The sequence below is a fragment of the Solanum pennellii genome, chromosome 1, assembly GCF_001406875.1.
Source record: "Solanum pennellii chromosome 1, SPENNV200".
Taxonomy (NCBI): Eukaryota; Viridiplantae; Streptophyta; class Magnoliopsida; order Solanales; family Solanaceae; genus Solanum; species Solanum pennellii.
Genome location: NC_028637.1, coordinates 101223594 through 101240251, shown reverse-complemented (window position 1 = coordinate 101240251; position 16658 = coordinate 101223594). Strand labels below are relative to the sequence as shown.

Genomic DNA, 16658 nt, shown 5'->3' with positions numbered 1-16658 from the left:
TGTTTTAGCAAGACAATGAGCAATATGATTGTTGATTTCTTAACAACCGAACAAAGAAAGAAAAGACAACTCTTTGATAAGAGTTTTACGATTAAAAAATAAAGAATCAAAATAAGAGTAATTCACTTAATTTCTTCCGGAGCTTGCTTCACAAATAGCTTATCACTTCCCACTACTAATTTCGTTCCTAATGAACCGTTTCTTTAGCCAACTAGAGTTTCACGCACCCTGTGATCTCGGCTAACAACGGGCTAGCCACACAACCAAGAAACAAATTTTTCCAGCAATAAATTGATCAAATGATCGCGTAACATCATGTCTATCCCCGCCAACTAATAGTTGATATCGTAAGGCTGCATCAATATTACATTTAATTATGTCAAGCAGAGATCACTCGTTCCCATTTAGTAATCATTTTTGCAGCAACAACAATAGTCTCGATTCCTAAATTGACACTCCTCCATTCCTTAAACTCTTTCTTCGCATGGTACAAAGTGATAGCTTTCACAATTTTATTTATTATTCCAACATTAATTACTCTGACTTCCCACAAGCTCCATAAAATCAATGACTGCTTTCTTTATTTTTATTTTTGCATAACTCTTTATAATTGTACTAGAATAGTATAAGTGAGAACATGACAATCCAGTCGAGTAAATCTAATTTTCTTCTTCTAAAAGGTAAAAATGATCTCTTATAATCACTACAAATTGAAAAAATTTAATATTTATTTCAAATTTCTTTGATATAAAAATTAAGTCTCTTACGAAAATATAAATTAAAAAAAATGACAAAACCAAACCTTTTATCAACCATGGCCCTAATTACTGACCAAATAAGAGAAACATTGTTCGGTAAAAACAAAATAAAATAAGTTTGTTTAAACAAAAATAATTCTCATGTTAATGATTTAATATAGTTAATTTTCTTAAATATATCGCAAAGCGGGGATAGCTCAGTTGGGAGAGCGTCAGACTGAAGATCTGAAGGTCACGTGTTCGATCCACGTTCACCGCATTATATTTTATATATACATTAATAAATAACTTTTTCTTTTTAGTTTTTTTTATTAATATCTTTTTCATTCCCAAACTCTATTTATGCAAAATTATTTCTCTCTTTTCCTTTTTGTCCATCCTCCTCCGTACAGAGCTTGGACTGCCCGAATTTGCATCTGAATTCAGGTATACTCTCCTCATCTCTGCCTGTCTAATTAGGGTTTGAATATTTTTACCCCTCACATCAACTTGTCTACTCAATCTAACTTAGATCAACTCGTTAAAATCAGAGATCAGTAACAATTCTTTCCTGTTTTTTTGATATGCGTATGTTCTTTCTTGCCTTTTAACGAGTCTTATAACAAACCAACTAACTAGGGTTAGAGGCATAGTAGGTAGTTGTTGTCATTGTTGTGTTTTTTTTTTTGTGTTCTTTGTATCCAGGAAAAATTGGCTGTAATCTTTTCTTGCTAGAGATCAAGAACGTTCTTTTTACTTCTTTACTGGGTTTGTTGTTGTTACTTCTTTTCGGAAATTGGTATAGAAGTGCAATATTCTGTATGTTTTTCAGAAAATTGAATTCATTCGGATCAAGAAAATTTTGGTGTTTTCTTTGGTGGCCATATTTTAGATAACTTATCCCACCATTTATACCACGGTGATGGGATAAGTTATCCCAGTTTCCAACCAAATGATACCTAATAATACTATTATTTTATCTAAGTCGTGATGACATCTATACCCTAATCCAGTAGGCGAACCAATTCATATATTAAAAGACAAGAAGTTTAAGCATTTGAAACCATTTGGTAATCATAACACAAGTCTCATAAGTCAACAGTGCAGAAAGAAGCATGTAACACCTCCAACACTATTTTCAAGTTCTTTGAATACTTGTTCGCAATTTCTGTTTTCAGTTCATACAAGTTCATGCCAAAACTTTCTTAAATGATCTTGTAATGCTCCAGTATTACAGAATAGCAGAAAACATACATCTTTTTGGTCTCAAGGAGTACCTTATTTTGTCAAGTGTGGTTCTTTAATATGATTTTGACATTTTGTAACACACTCTGCTTCATATGTCTAAGAAATTATACTACCTCAAAGAAAGGGTGCAATTCTGCAACATATATGTAAAAGGATTCTAGCAATATTACAAGTTCAAGCATATTGGTTAAAAATTTGACCATGTGTGTTCCTAAGAAGTTTTAGAGGACAAGTATCAAAACTGTTTCGTAGAAAACCTTTCGAAGGACATAGGAATCTATGAACAAAGTCTTTTGTGATAAAACAGTCTAATGTACATATGGATAAAACCCTGTAGTCTGGCTAGTTATATGTCAAGAGAGGATTACAAAGCAATCATCTCACTTAAAAGTTCCAGATAAGTGACAGGTTAACTTAAATGAATATGAGAAGTAACCGAAATCCTTGAAAATTCTTGTGAAAAACAAGTCGATCTTGTGATATGCGTGATGAAAGTTTCCAACTCTGTAGTGCGCTGTAAGGCTTCTTCCATTTCTTCTGCTCTTTTCCTAATTACATCACCTTCTTCTGATGCCATCAACTTCCTCACAACGTTCTAAATAATGGATGCACTTACTAGCTCCTCGCGTTTCTCCTACTCCCTCACAATCAGGCCTATTTTCAACATTTCCGTCACCAAGAAACCATTTCTTGGTTGGTCAGAATGCATAGTCCAAGCAGCTATAGGCACTTCCATAGTAATACTCGCTATACAAGAATTCCATCCACAGTGACTCATGAACCCGCCTGTGGATGTACGAGCCAAGATTCTGGTTGTGGTGCCCATTCTGTTACGCTAAGCCTTCATCTTTTAATCTCTCCTCCAACCCTTCTGGAAGCTCTACCCTTCTATCTTCCCCGGTAAAGATATCTCCTCTATTGGCATCTCTCAACACTCATATGAACTTCTGTTTGCTTAGTTCTAATCCCATGGCGAGCTCCTTGATTTTTCTATCGGAAATTGATGTTGTTGTCCCAAAAGATATATAAAGCTCTGAGCTTGGAGGTTGTTTGTTAAGCCACTCCAATCATATATCGTTCCTATTTGAGATATGATCGAGTTTAGTAGGCAGAATAGGTCCAATTGCCCATTGTTTCTTGTTCAGATTAAGTTCTGCTTGTGCCAGCAAATCAAGATACTTGTCTTCAATTTCTATGCTTGTATTATAAAGCTCACCTGATCAAATATCTAGATACCTATGCTGAGAAGCTGATAATTCCCTGACTTCATCTGTCGTAATTTCTTCAAGTGAGGGTAGCTTTTTAAGCAATTCTTCTTCAGTTGGTCAAACATCCCAAAAAATTACTGAAATTGTAAATTGAATTCATTCAGATCAAGAAACAGAAGGATTCAATATAAATGGCAGCTATTTACAGCCTTTACATCATCAATAAATCAGGAGGGCTTATCTTCTGCAAGGTGAATTCAAATTCCAACACTTTTCAGCTTAAGTCGTTTTATTTTGTGGTTTTAATGGGTGTGTAAGATTCCTTAGGATTATGGTTCTGCTGGAAAAATGGACACAAATGATAGTTTGAGATTGGCTAGTCTGTGGCATTCTATGCACGCTATCTCTCAGCAGTTGTCCCCAGTTAATGGTTGCGCTGGTATCGAACTCCTTCAAGCTGATACGTTTGATCTCCATTGCTTCCAATCTCTTACTGGTAATTCTTACATCTCCACCATTGTCTTCATCTGATTTACTTTTGAAAAGCGTCTTTTTCTTTTTGAGATTTTTATTAGTTTTTGACATCTTTTATCATGTATGTTGTGTTGTAAATGTTCACTTATAAGATTGAATGGAACTAAAGCTTACTCAGTAGCAACAAGGTTACAAACTTAAATCTTAAATCCTTGCCCCAGAAGTTATAAGAATTTAGTCCATATGCTGGAAAGGGGGAAAATGTAACCCAAATGGTACTCTAGGCTTAATCAAGTAAGCACAATATGAGCTCAACATGAATAATGATTTCCTGCTGAGGTTCTGTATGCGACTTCTATGTCAAGAAATATAGTGCTGTATCTTTAAGTGGCTCATGCATCTCCATTTCAGTTATTTTTCTTTGTTTAATTACCTCCAATTTTAATCGCGGGTCAAAGAAATCTCCAGTTCTTTAGTCAGAAAAGCTAGAATTGTGGTTTAAGAGACTAGAGGATGAAAATCAAGTAGAATCTAAACCTTTCTGACAGACTGGGTATGGAGGGCTTAGATCATCTCCGCACTGATGTGATGTGCGCTAACAGTCTTAGAAATCGATCAGGATCTCATAACAGCTTCTTGAGATTTTATGCACCAGTGTGGCAATTTCAAGACATTTGAGATTAAATGATAGATGAAACTAAACTTGGCCTGTTAAAGCGAATCTACACAGGATCTTGTTGCACAAAACAGCTCCCAGGTATATATGGGAAACATCATGTAAATTTTGGACAAAGAGACTTCTAAAAGGCATGTGGTGATCCCCAAATATTTGGCATAACTTAGTCAGAAGGAATTTGTGTTCTTTTGTTTGTTCCAGTATTGTGAATTGTTTTTCAAATCTAAGTACGTTCATGGATCTTTAATAATCTAACTCTGGTAATAATTTATATTTTCTCTGGAGCTTTGTTAAAGGATGCTGACTCGTAGTTTCTATCTTGATACTACTGGTTAAGAGATTTGCTGAATCTGTTAAAGTTCTTTACTACATACACAAGTCCAATGGGCATCACAAGTGAAAGGGCAGACAAATACAGGCTAGATGTAACGATGTAAAGATATAGGCTAATAGTATTCTTCTTTTTGATTGGTTATAGCCTATAAGTTATAGGGGCTAATAATATTCGTTCTTAAATAAAAAATAGTGTTGAGTAATTAGGCTCAAGCAAGCTGCTTGATCTGTTTTATAATGAGTTGTGGCTTGCACATGATGCCTTTTCAATTTCCATAGCTTTGTTGTGTCTGCCTCAAGGCTAACAAGCCAAAGAATGATCAGTTGAAGTTGGAAAGATCAAGAAAAAGAATGAGACTACATTATTATGAACTCATTCTTTCCATGTTCCCCAGATCTACCATAAATGTGAACCATAACAAATAACCAAAGAAGATCGTATATTTCTTCAACATAGCTAATATCTTAACTTGTGTAGATGATATTCTCCTTTTATTTTTGTGTTGAAACTATAGCTCATCACAGGAATAAGTCGCTCCCTTGGATAATACTAAGTTGAGATGAAGTGAAATATTTGAAAACAGGAAAATATATTTGGTAAAGATGGCAGCTGTTGTGCTCATTTTTTAAGAAACAATGGAAGTTGTTCACTTGTATAATAAGTCAATGGAAATGATGAAAGACTAGCCAATAATACATGGGAAGCCACTTGGTGAAAATTTGGCATGACTTTAATGTTTCAGGAAAACTAGTGCATCTGAGTTGAGAATGTCATGGAACATTTAAGTTGATGCTCATTTTTACAGGAAAACTAGTGCCTCTGAGTTGAGAATGTCATGGAACATTTAAGTTGATGCTCATTTTTACAGGAAAACTAGTGCCTCTGAGTTGAGAATGTCATGGAACATTTAAGTTGATGCTCATTTTTACACCTTATATTTCTTATTCTTTTTCCCTTTCAGTCACTGCTGTCAATTGAGGTTACACTTTTGATTTTAATGTACTTACAGGAACAAAATTCTTTGTGGTTTGTGAGCCTGGAACTCTGCATATGGAGTTCCTCTTGAAGTATATCTATGAATTATACACTGATTACGTCTTGAAGAACCCTTTCTATGAAATGGAAATGCCAATCCGGTGTGAGCTCTTTGACATAAATTTGTCACAGGCTGTTCAGAAAGATCGCGTTGCTTTGCTGGGGAGATGAGCTAGAAAAAATTCACATGACATTAAGAGTTTTGTTGACAGGTTCGGTTATGCATCTGGAATGTGATTTTTCTTTCTTTGTTGTTTCAAGATAATGGCTTGTAAGATAAATTTTGAGAACCCCGAATAACATTTTTTGCGGACAATCACCAACTTGTCATGTCTCCATATTTATATGGCAAGCCTAGAAGGTGAATTTAACCTTACCTGAATATCCTAGTATCTCTATAGTTGGTTCTACTTTTGAAGCTCTTAGCTGGTTGCTACTGCACCAACTCATGAAGGAAAGAAGATTGAAAGACACCATGAGTATATATAATTTCCATATAGTGCTGTTCCAACATCTGTTCACAGACTATATAATTATCACTAAGATTCAAACACACTATATAAGTTGCAAATAATACAAAAACTCTCTCTTATTGGACCACCAAACTAAACCTGCCAAAAAAATAAACAAGTGGCAGTATTTTTTCATGATACCCTCCACAACTAATAACATCAAGAGTTGATCATTGCCAGTCATATATTTAGTTAAGCAGCTGATGGGCTAGTAATATATAAAGCACTTATGTTCGAATCCGAAAAGGCTGCTTCCCTTAATCTGTTTGCTTCAACTGTGGAACCCTGCGCCTTGTGATCCAGTGTGGTGTCATCATAAATGTCCCACCATTTCTTTACTAGCATTTTGATATCCTCTCGATCCATATGTTCTTCCTTCCCAGTGTATTTCCACGGTTTAGCCCCAGGAGAACAGTAGTGAACTGCTTTAGCCTTGTTCACCTCGATTTTCTCCGGGTGGCGCCATAGCATGGCCAGCAACATATTGTATGTGTAAGGAATTGGCTTGTACATGTCTTTAAAGTACATGTTCAGAAAGTCCTACAAAGAGGATGTACATAAGAATGTAATGAACCATCAATTTATAGAAGTTGAACTCTATCATGTTGTTGATGTATTAAGTTACATACATTATACAGTATATTATAACCAGATATAACAGGTCAGGTTGTTTACTCTGTTGTCCAAGTTATCCAATCTTGTTTGTTAACCAGATAGAAACATAACTTCATATTATATACCTGTTCAGCAAATTGGGTGGGTGGGGTAACTTTGAGTGTGTTCAAGAGACGAACATAGATGGAGAGATTTGGCTGAAAGACAAACATGCCTGCATTGAAGTAAACAGGTGGCCTTGGCCCCAACTCTTTGGGCCACGGCAGAACCTCATCACATGACTCCCCATACATATCGCATACGCAGTCCGCCACCGCGTATAAATACTTATCAGGCAGCTCAAATAGATGGTCTATATTCTCAAAAACTTGCATATCTCCATCCAAATACACCATCTTACTGTACTCCACAAACTGCAATCCAATACCAAAAAACGATCAATCATCAATAAAAAACAATCACAATCATCGCAATAATTGTAGTAGCTTTACTTTACCTGCCAAATCCGAAGTTTGGAGTAGTTAAGCACGTAATAAGATCGTGCATACTTATCCAACGATTGCAATGAAGGAGCTAGTGGCTCAATCTCCTTCACTATGCAACCGTGCCTCGTCAATATCATCCTGTGTTCCTCAGGCACATCAGGTAAAATTGCCACAACCAAAGGATACATAGATTTAGCTTTTATCAATCCCTTTGCTAAACCAACCACACCTTTCACATAATCACCGTTACCCGCTAAGAAAGTCACATAAGCACATGATGATTCTATACCCTTTTGAGTAGTAGTAGCCTTTTTTGTTCCACTTTCAAATTCTGGAGCCATTTTTATCTTTTTTTTTCTAACAGTTTTTTTTTTAATGATATGTATGAGAATATGGTTAATTTGTGTGTAACATATATAGGAGCAGTACATGCATGGAACGCGGTTGCATGGACAGTGAGATACTGTCATACGGAAAATTTTTCACCGACCAAAAAACTTGCAACGGATAGCGTTGAGAGTTAAACAAATAGTAATGTTGTGATGGTAGACAGACACGTGGCAGAGAGCGGTGCCACATGCTACTCTACGTGTATTTCTTTATGCGTTGCCACATGGCATTCATATAAATGGTCATATTTTTTCAACTAATAACTATATCAAGGTTTTGTAGTTTTGTGTTGTTCTACTCAGTTCGTATGTATTGTATGGATCCTTTAATTTGTCGTGAGTGGTTTCGGCTTCTTCTCATTTTTTCTTTCGATCTCCATATTTTTCAAGTTTTTATTGGATCGATAAGGTGATAGTACATTATATTTTATTCTAATACTGATAATTTAAATTAAATAAGGTTTTAATCATATGATTATAAATAAACTATTTTATCATATTTTTTTCTATTGCTTCGTTTTAAGAATATCATGATGAAAATCTAAAATAGTAAATATGTCCATAATCTTTATTAATTGTAAATCGTGAAAAAGTTGTCTTGACATTATTTTAAATTTAAAATTCAATTATAATAACTCAATGCTTACCGTAATATTGTGAAGGATCTACAATTTTTAAATTTTTCATTAAATAATACGTAGAACATACACATTGTTAACTATTATATTAAGACAAAATGTAAATAGTGTTAAAAGTACAATTATGATTTGTTAAAGGAACGTCAAAAACATGCATAATGAGATGAATCGACTCAGTCCTAATAATAAGGTTTGAGAAATCCTTTTCTTTGAATTAATTTTTGGGATGAATTAAGTTCAACACTTAATTTAACATTCAAAAAAGGGTCAAAACTATCCTTGAACTATAAGAAAAAATCTAAAAATATCCTTTATTCGTGTTTGATCTAAAAATATCCTTACATTCACCTTTTTGGCTCGAATATATCCTTTCATTCACCTTTTTGCCTCACTTATACCATTTCATTCACTTTTTTGACTAACTTATACCTACATACAACTAAAAAAATTTTTTTAAAAAAATATTTATTATATGTCATTTTCTTATTAGGTAAAATAACATCTCATCTCTATTAATTATTTTCCCATAATCTATTTAAATATAAAATATATGTACCTCATCAAGACCCCAATTTTTCTAAAAAAATCTAATAATTTTTGTATTTCTCTAATTTATTTATTTTTTAAAAAAGTTTTTTTTAAAATAATTAATATATTATAAAAATTATTAGTAGTGCCACAATATCTATCTTCCTTTTTAAAAGTAAATAAATAAAAAGAATGTTTAACTCAAGTATTTTTGCTAATATGTGATAACTACTTTTTAAAGAAAAAGTTTCACGAACAATTTTATTTAAATGATTAACTCATTAAAAAAGATGAAAGAAAAAAAACAAATGGATGGTCCTAGCCATAGGAAAAATTTTAGTAGGAAAATAGCGAAAAATATATATAATGTATTTGTGGATAAAATAATTTATTGTTATGAGTATGAAATAATAATTTTTTTATAAAATATTAGTCATCTATATCATCTTTAGAATCTTGTTTAATTAATTAAGTATTAGTCGTTAATTTTTTCTTTTGTCATGGGTCTTCAATCCATGTAAAAAATTGAAAAAATGGAGAGGAGTTGGATTTTAAAAATAAATGAATTATAAAATATTATAATATTTTTCTTAAAAAAAAGGATCTTGAAGAAGTATATTGTTATGATTTGAATAAATAATGGTAAATAATCTAATTGAGGTGGGCTCTTTATACTATCCAATAGAAGAATGATACGTAATAAATAATTTTTTAAAATAAAAAATAAAGAGAAAATTATTAATTTCAAGGATATAAGTGAGTCAAAAAGATGAATGAAAGAATATTTTTAGATGAAGGATATTTTAAAACTTTTTTCTATAATTCAAAAATTTTTTTGACCTATTATCTTTAACATTTTACATAGTATCGAAACAAAAACTCATGTAAAGTGCAAACTTACAGGATCAAAACTGTTGTATTAATACATAAGGGATTATTTTGATATATTAACAAAATAAGGGACCTTTTTTTGTCATTTTTCTATTTTTCTTTTTTTCCATATTAAACTTTTTGATTATTTATTTAATTAGGAAATAAGAATAATGATATCGGAAGAGAAAGAAGAGAGGTGAATTGGTTCCAACTCCATTTCAGAGTAAAGAAAGCAAAGTTATGTTGCAATGCATTTTTCTACTCTCCGATTCCGGGTATCCTTCCCTTCTGTTTCTTCTTCTTCTTCTTAATTTCCGTCAAATTCATATTCATCGTAATTGAAAAAGGGGTTCTTTACATTTTAATTTGTATTTATTGGGATATTGAATCACTGGGCATTTTATTTGAAGTTTGTTACTGAAGATCTGTGTAATTCAATGTCCCTGTAGGGAAGTGATGCTGGAAAAACAGCTTACTGGACACTGGGTTGATAGGGCAATATGTTCCTGGTTTTGGGATCAGTCAATTGCTCAAGGTGATTCCTTCAAGGTAGGGGCATAACAGTAATTTGTTCCAACGTTATAGTTAAAGTTGCTATAAAACTGATTGTATAGAGAAAATCAAGATTCTTGATCTTGAATTTACGTATGACGGTTTTTTTGCTTGACCAAGTTTGAAACTTTATCTTGAAAAAAGTTTTGGCTTGTTGCAGCATTTACCGGTGATTGCTTCACCAACGCATTACCTTTTCCAAGTTAATCGTGAAGGAGTTACCTTCTTGGCGTGCACCCAAGTGGAAATGCCACCTTTAATGGCAATTGAGGTAATACACTTGGTTATTTTATGTTGTTGCTGCTGGATTGGTTTCTTCTTAAATAAGATTATGAGACAAGATGGGTTTAATGGAATTGTCTTGGAACTACTAAACACCTGACCAGAATATGTCAAATGGTGATGCCTCTTGTAATTCTTACCAATTTAAAATTTGAACATCCTAGCATACTGCGACAGTTAAATTGCTTTCAATCTCAACTGAAAGTATTCTATTTGATTAGTATGTCCAGAGGATATTGAAGGATTTGAGATAAAAACATAGCATTTTGGGCCCTGGGCTTTGATTCAGTGAGAAGGATGCAACTCGGATGTGAGTTTGAACCTAGCCGCTGAATAGGAGCATGGTATGTTGGTCATCAAAATGATAGGAGCATGGTACGTAAGTGGAGTAAAATAGTGTGGCGGATACTCCCCCAGTTTTGACCTGTGAGCTAACCGGTATTGGACCAGCTAACTCACGGAATTTTGTGGTTATCAGAAGAGAAGGACCCTTTAATGTGTGACTCTCAAGATTATTTACACTAGTATGTTATAGTAATTGGTTAGCGGAAGGCAAACAAATTATGGTGTAGAGCCCCCTTCATCCACAATTTATAAATGTATGTTAGATGTGTTTTTGTCGTAGTAGAGTTCATTACAACCTTATATTTGCTGTCGCCATAGTAGGTATGCCCTTGTGGGCTTTTCTTATTGGTTACATGGATTAGATCTGTAAGAGTCCAGTCATACTATTGGAAGCCCTTGCACCTGGCAGTTAAGCTTTTTCTGCTAACTGATTCATTGAATTGATATGTCAAAGTTCTAGTTCTAGCTATTGTAGTCTTTTGCTGCTAGGTGAACACAGGGAGGCTAGTTGGCTACTTCAGTTTGCTTATTAACTTTGAACCTCTGTATCATCTCTGCAAATAAGGGCCTTATTGATAATTTAACTATTTAATTTCTAGTTCTTGTGCAGAGTAGCTGATGTCCTGTCAGAATATCTTGGAGGGTTGAATGAAGATTTGATAAAGGATAATTTTGTGATTGTATATGAGGTATTTGACATCTCCAAGCTCTTTTTTTGGAATTGCTTGCTGCAAAATATATTTTGTTAGGATACTTTTCTTACCCCCCAAAAAAAAAAGAAGGGATTTTGTTAGGAAGCTTGGAATGATGCTAACCAGGCTAAGTTGAACCTTTTAAAAACCATCAAAGTAAGAAGTTGTTAAACAAGCTGTACTTTCAGTTCCATCACAATGTACAGTCAGATTCTATAGAGTGATTTGGTTGAATTTCTCAACTCCCTTTTCTTTTTCTTCTTTTTCCTTGTCAATTCTTTCCTACTAATTGTTTATTCACATACTTTAGTGCAATCACAAATGTTTTCTGTTAACCTATACTATTGACATGTTCCTGTACAGTTTTTGTATTAATTTTTCCACCCCAAAACTTTTGTTGGCTTTTGGCCGAAATTACCAGTTGACCAACTACCAGTGCAAATGTAGATCCTGTTACCATGATATTTATTGATGCACAAAAGAGGCAGTTCTAAAAAGAAAAAAGAAGAACCTGCCAAATTCTGAATGCTCGCTCATCGCTTTAGGCCAAATACACTAGGTGACTGCTAACATGCTGAACACTGCATAAAGCTGGCTTTTCTTTCCTTCCAAATCCCCCTATGAGCTATGGCCCTGCCTGCTGTGAGATGTTCCATTTAGTGAAGCTTGAAATATCTGGTAGATCCTTGAGACTTCAAAGAATAGCTTAATAAAAAATTGCCGTGGGACAGAACTCTAAACAGGTGTTGGATTCTTCTAAGAACTTCAGCCAAAGTAGAGAGAACTAAAACTTCTGTGGACACAGAATGAGGAAGATTTTCCTCCCAAACTGTCTTGTTAAATTTCCTTCGACACACTAATTATATGCTGGTGGACTTCAAATTGACTATGGCCTTAACATTTGTTTGATGTGCAGCTTTTGGATGAGATGATAGACAATGGTTTCCCTCTTACTACAGAACCTAATATACTAAGGGAAATGATAGCTCCTCCAAATATCGTAAGCAAAGTATTGAGTGTTGTGACTGGTAACACTTCCAACATGAGCAACACACTTCCAGGTGCTACAGGATCTTGTGTTCCTTGGAGAAAAACAGACCTGAAGCATTCAAGCAATGAAGTTTATGTTGATTTAGTTGAAGAAATGGATGCTACTATAAATAGGTTTATATCTTACTATCACTTAACCTCCATTTGCAGCTCCTTATTTCTCAGTATGTGAGAATCTGTCTATTAATATCTTTAAAATCTTATATTTATCATCAAACTTTTAAGTTTGACATGACGTAACCCATTGTATCACAAGGGGTGAAGGGTAAACATAATGATATGCTACTTTGAAGCAATCTCGGGTATACCCTAGAGGTTAAAATCTCACATAAAAACATCTAGAGGTTAAGATTTCAAGAATCAAAGAGTGATCTTAAAAGGATAGTGTGAAAACTGGCGCAGGTTAATTTTGAAGGTAACACTTTTTTCTTTCCTTGTTACCTATGAACTCTTTCCACTATTTCAATTCATGTGACATTTTTCTACTAGGTAATATCTCAAAATGTTCCACACTTTTCTATTATTATATTATACCATTTTTGAGGGTTCAAATTCATCTAACCATTCAAATTAACTTTGACGTCATCTTTGTTCTATCAAGATAAATGTTTAAGTAGTTTAGTATTCAATTCTCCATTATGCGTAAAGTTTAAACTATTTCGATGTGGAGTCAACCGTCAGCGGGAGCCATAGAGTTATGATCTGCTTCATGGCACATAAAAGGCATGCTTTTGTGCACTAGTGCAAATGGCTTCTTCAGGGGAATTTGGCAGCATCCTTGAGAATTGAAGTGTATTATAGTATGCATACACATGTATATGTGTGCTTGTCAAAGTATATAAGTTACATTTCTTATATTGTTTCGATGAGCATTTCCTTTCTATCAATCTGTTGTATTATAAAGGTGAACCCTAGACCATTATATATATACAAAAGAGAATTCCAAGACTTCCTCTGAATTTTCAAGAAAGTTGCTAGAAACTGAACTTCTTGAAGACTGCCGTGAAGTAAAATGAAGGAAAAAGAAATCCATTTCTTGTATGTTCTGTGATATTTGCAGGACAAATAAGAGTTTCTTAATTGCTTTTCTGAACAAACTTCTCTTCACATAAAACACGCGGCACATTCCTTTCTCTTTTATGGGCAATGTAACTGCACCTAAGGCGGATAGTGGAATCTGCCCAGAAGACCTGACTTTTTCCATGCCACATTCTTCTCTTTGCCGTGACCAAATTGATTTTGTTTTCTTCTTCACTCATGATCACGATATGCCGAATAATGGATTGCTTTTCTAAATTGGGGGTTCTAAGTCTGAATACACTTGACCATTGGAGCATCTTTTTCTTATTTGTTATATGCTTGAACTAGGGTTTACAGGAATAGCCAATTACCTAAAGGCTTCTGATTCTAATTGTTTTATGCTTCTCAGAGACGGGGTTCTGGTGAAATGTGAGATCTGTGGTGAAGTTCAAGTGAATTCTCATCTTTCTGGTCTTCCTGATCTTACCCTTTCATTTGCAAATACTTCCATCCTGAATGATGTAAGATTCCATCCTTGTGTTCGTCTACGACCATGGGAATCAAACCAAATTCTGTCTTTTGTTCCTCCTGATGGACAATTCAAGCTCATGAGCTACAGGTTTGTGGTGTTAACTAGTGCAGTTGCCTCCACTCATGATCAAAATTTGGTGGTTTTGACTTTATGTAAAAAGTACTTTAATCTTGTGCTTACATTTGGTATGTACTTGTACATCATAGAGTTATCTTCTATTTATTCCCTCTGATACTGGAACCCATAGAATTAACCCCTTCCTTGCTTGGTAAGGAGGGTCAACCCAGCAAAAAAAAAAATCTTTTTGACGAAAAGAAAATATTTGTCAATATTGAAACTCCGACTAAATTTCATGCTGCTAGCTTGCTCCTTCCAATAACGAAAGTTGAACTGTCAATGCATGCATAATGAAACCTGAAGTATTTATAAAGGCACTGTATTTTCAGAAGGAAAGGTATGTCTTTTTCCGATAACCACTATTTAATGAGATATATTCACTCACAAGTAGTGGCAGTTGATCCATTGTTGATGGGGTTATGTGTGGATTGTGAAACTACAATGTGCATCCACCAAACATGAATTACAAGAAATGGCAAATTGTAAACCAAGCATGTGTGTTCACTGTAGGATTGCATTAAAGAGTTCACTTCTTTGCAGCGTTTATCTTGTCTAAACTTTTTTTCTCCCTCTCTAATCTACACCATGCAGAATAAAGAAGTTGAAGAGCACCCCTATATATGTAAAGCCACAAATTACTTCAGACTCAGGGACATGTCGTATTAGCTTGTTAGTTGGGATACGCAATGATCCTGGGAAGGCAATTGATGATATAAACGTTCAATTTCAACTACCCCCTCGCGTTTTATCTGCAGATCTTACATCAAATTATGGAACAGTAAACATCCTTTCCAACAAGGTACGTAGTAATGCTTGTGTCTGGCAGTTAAGCAGAAGTAAATGAATGAAGATACTTCTAGCCCTACCGCAAAATAACAGGAACATTTATGTGATAGAGGCGGCCTTAATCTGCAAACTTTTCTAGTTTTGTCTTGATATGTTGATTTATTAGTGCAGACATGCACTTGGTCCATTGGTCGGATGCCCAAAGACAAAACTCCTTCAATGACTGGAACATTAGTGTTGGAAACAGGAGTTGAGCGGCTTCATGTATTCCCTACATTTCTTGTGGGATTCAAAATTATGGGTGTTGCACTCTCAGGTTTGAAAATAGAAAAACTTGATTTCAAGAATCTACCTACCCGACCATATAAAGGATTTCGAGCTCTAACCAGGTCTGGGCAATATGAAGTCAGGTCATAATTATATTATGGTTTCTTGACCTTAAATTTCAGAGCTTTGATGTTGCTTGAGACTGTTGAAGAGTGCTCTGTATGATAGATGCCAATATTAGAATCTTTATTCTTACATGATCTTTTATCCAATGTGAAAAAAATCAGACTATTTCAGAAAGATTTTTCATCATGTTTTGAATTGATCATTGCTTCATAAGATACTGCGACATGGATTTTTTTGCTTTGCTTGTGTTCAATATTCCCATTTCTTTTAAACCTAAATTTGTACATGTAGAAAAGGCAAGTTGGATCATTTGGACTCCTCTTTCCTCTCCTTTTTTGGTGCCAATAGCAGGATTATTTGGAAGCTTGTCTTTAGTTATCAAACTTAACATCAGTTTTTGGAAATTGAACTTTTTTAGCTGTGATTATAAATGAATTTACTTCAAAAAGTTAATACAAAAACTCATCCATCTTTTACACATTTTTGTCATTGTTGCAAATTATGAGTGGACATGAATTGAATTCCTGTGAGGGCCATACCATATCCTTTGTGGATAACAACTCTATAATTAAATTAGTGGGTCACCAGCACTTGTCTGTTTTTCTTGAATTTGTTTTTTTTCCTACGTACGTTGCTTTTGTTTCAACAAGTCATGTCCCATATTTCCCACACGTTTTGATTGTATTTTCCTATGAAAAAAAAATGGATCGAAAATTACTTATTTGCACGTCACCTATTCTTATCTCAAATGACAAATATACTGGAGAAGTTACACAATTTTGCAACTTGGCTTCTAAAATTGACCGTTTGTGCAAAGTGGAAAATTCCATGGGCAGCTCCTTACGTTTTATCTTTGCTTTTCTTGTCGTGAACATTTTCTTTTATAGTATTTCCCTAAATTAAGAACTAACGGTTTTTTTTTTTTTAAAAAAAAATGACTGGGTTGGTTAATTTGTTAGCTGTAAGGTATAAAATTTCCAAATGTATAAACAAATTATGAGTAATTATTATTAATTATAGAAGCATGTGTCTTTACTAACGGATTAGATAATCCAAATTCAATCATGCAAGACTTATGTCAGGGAGCGCTCCCAACTAATTAAGGAGTTCTTCATGGAGTATCTTTAATAATTAAGT

The 16658-nt window shown here is 34.1% G+C and overlaps 3 protein-coding genes, 1 non-coding gene and 1 pseudogene across 5 annotated transcripts; 3 read left to right on the top strand and 2 right to left on the bottom strand.

The window, feature by feature from the left end:
* Positions 1-944: 944 nt before the first annotated feature.
* TRNAF-GAA lies at positions 945-1017 on the top strand. The gene has a single exon. It is a non-coding gene; the product is annotated as a tRNA-Phe (tRNA).
* A 59-nt stretch (positions 1018-1076) lies between these two features.
* On the top strand, positions 1077-6094 carry LOC107009717 (trafficking protein particle complex subunit 4). Its single transcript, XM_015209077.2, has 4 exons — positions 1077-1184; positions 3358-3444; positions 3521-3689; positions 5687-6094. Exons 2-4 carry the CDS (start codon positions 3385-3387, stop codon positions 5881-5883), a joined length of 426 nt encoding a protein of 141 aa, XP_015064563.1. The 5' UTR covers positions 1077-1184; positions 3358-3384; the 3' UTR covers positions 5884-6094.
* On the bottom strand, positions 1415-3353 carry LOC107025692 (annotated as a pseudogene).
* An 81-nt stretch (positions 6095-6175) lies between the features above and the next one.
* Positions 6176-7720, bottom strand: LOC107009709 (galactinol synthase 1). Its single transcript, XM_015209067.2, has 3 exons — positions 7336-7720; positions 6965-7252; positions 6176-6764 (listed from the first exon to the last, which is right to left on the bottom strand). The coding sequence occupies exons 1-3, from the start codon at positions 7663-7665 to the stop codon at positions 6417-6419; spliced, it is 966 nt and encodes a 321-aa protein (XP_015064553.1). The 5' UTR covers positions 7666-7720; the 3' UTR covers positions 6176-6416.
* Positions 7721-9892: 2172 nt separating this feature from the next.
* Positions 9893-15793, top strand: LOC107015959 (AP-3 complex subunit mu). 2 transcript variants are annotated; one of them, XM_015216453.2, is made up of 8 exons: positions 9893-10027; positions 10202-10301; positions 10465-10575; positions 11531-11620; positions 12540-12787; positions 14103-14312; positions 14934-15141; positions 15300-15793. In XM_015216453.2, the coding sequence occupies exons 1-8, from the start codon at positions 9993-9995 to the stop codon at positions 15543-15545; spliced, it is 1248 nt and encodes a 415-aa protein (XP_015071939.1). In that variant the 5' UTR covers positions 9893-9992; the 3' UTR covers positions 15546-15793. The 2 variants fall into 2 exon arrangements, with proteins under 2 accessions (XP_015071939.1, XP_015072013.1); XM_015216527.2 differs by having other exon boundaries at positions 15295-15793.
* The last annotated feature ends 865 nt before the right edge of the window (positions 15794-16658 follow it).

Bases quoted from the DNA above. Each gene is read 5' to 3' on its own strand.
- LOC107009717 (XM_015209077.2), top strand. From the start codon at position 3,385: ATGGCAGCTATTTACAGCCTTTACATCATCAATAAATCAGGAGGGCTT. The intron at 3,445-3,520 runs GTGAATTCAAAT...AAGATTCCTTAG, and splicing joins GAGGGCTTATCTTCTGCAAG to GATTATGGTTCTGCTGGAAA. The intron at 3,690-5,686 runs GTAATTCTTACA...ATGTACTTACAG, and splicing joins TTGCTTCCAATCTCTTACTG to GAACAAAATTCTTTGTGGTT.
- LOC107009709 (XM_015209067.2), bottom strand. From the start codon at position 7,665: ATGGCTCCAGAATTTGAAAGTGGAACAAAAAAGGCTACTACTACTCAA. The intron at 7,253-7,335 runs GTAAAGTAAAGC...ATTGGATTGCAG, and splicing joins CCAAACTTCGGATTTGGCAG to TTTGTGGAGTACAGTAAGAT. The intron at 6,765-6,964 runs GTATATAATATG...TCCTCTTTGTAG, and splicing joins CCACCCAATTTGCTGAACAG to GACTTTCTGAACATGTACTT.
- LOC107015959 (XM_015216453.2), top strand. From the start codon at position 9,993: ATGTTGCAATGCATTTTTCTACTCTCCGATTCCGG. The intron at 10,302-10,464 runs GTAGGGGCATAA...GGCTTGTTGCAG, and splicing joins CTCAAGGTGATTCCTTCAAG to CATTTACCGGTGATTGCTTC. The intron at 12,788-14,102 runs GTTTATATCTTA...TATGCTTCTCAG, and splicing joins ATGGATGCTACTATAAATAG to AGACGGGGTTCTGGTGAAAT.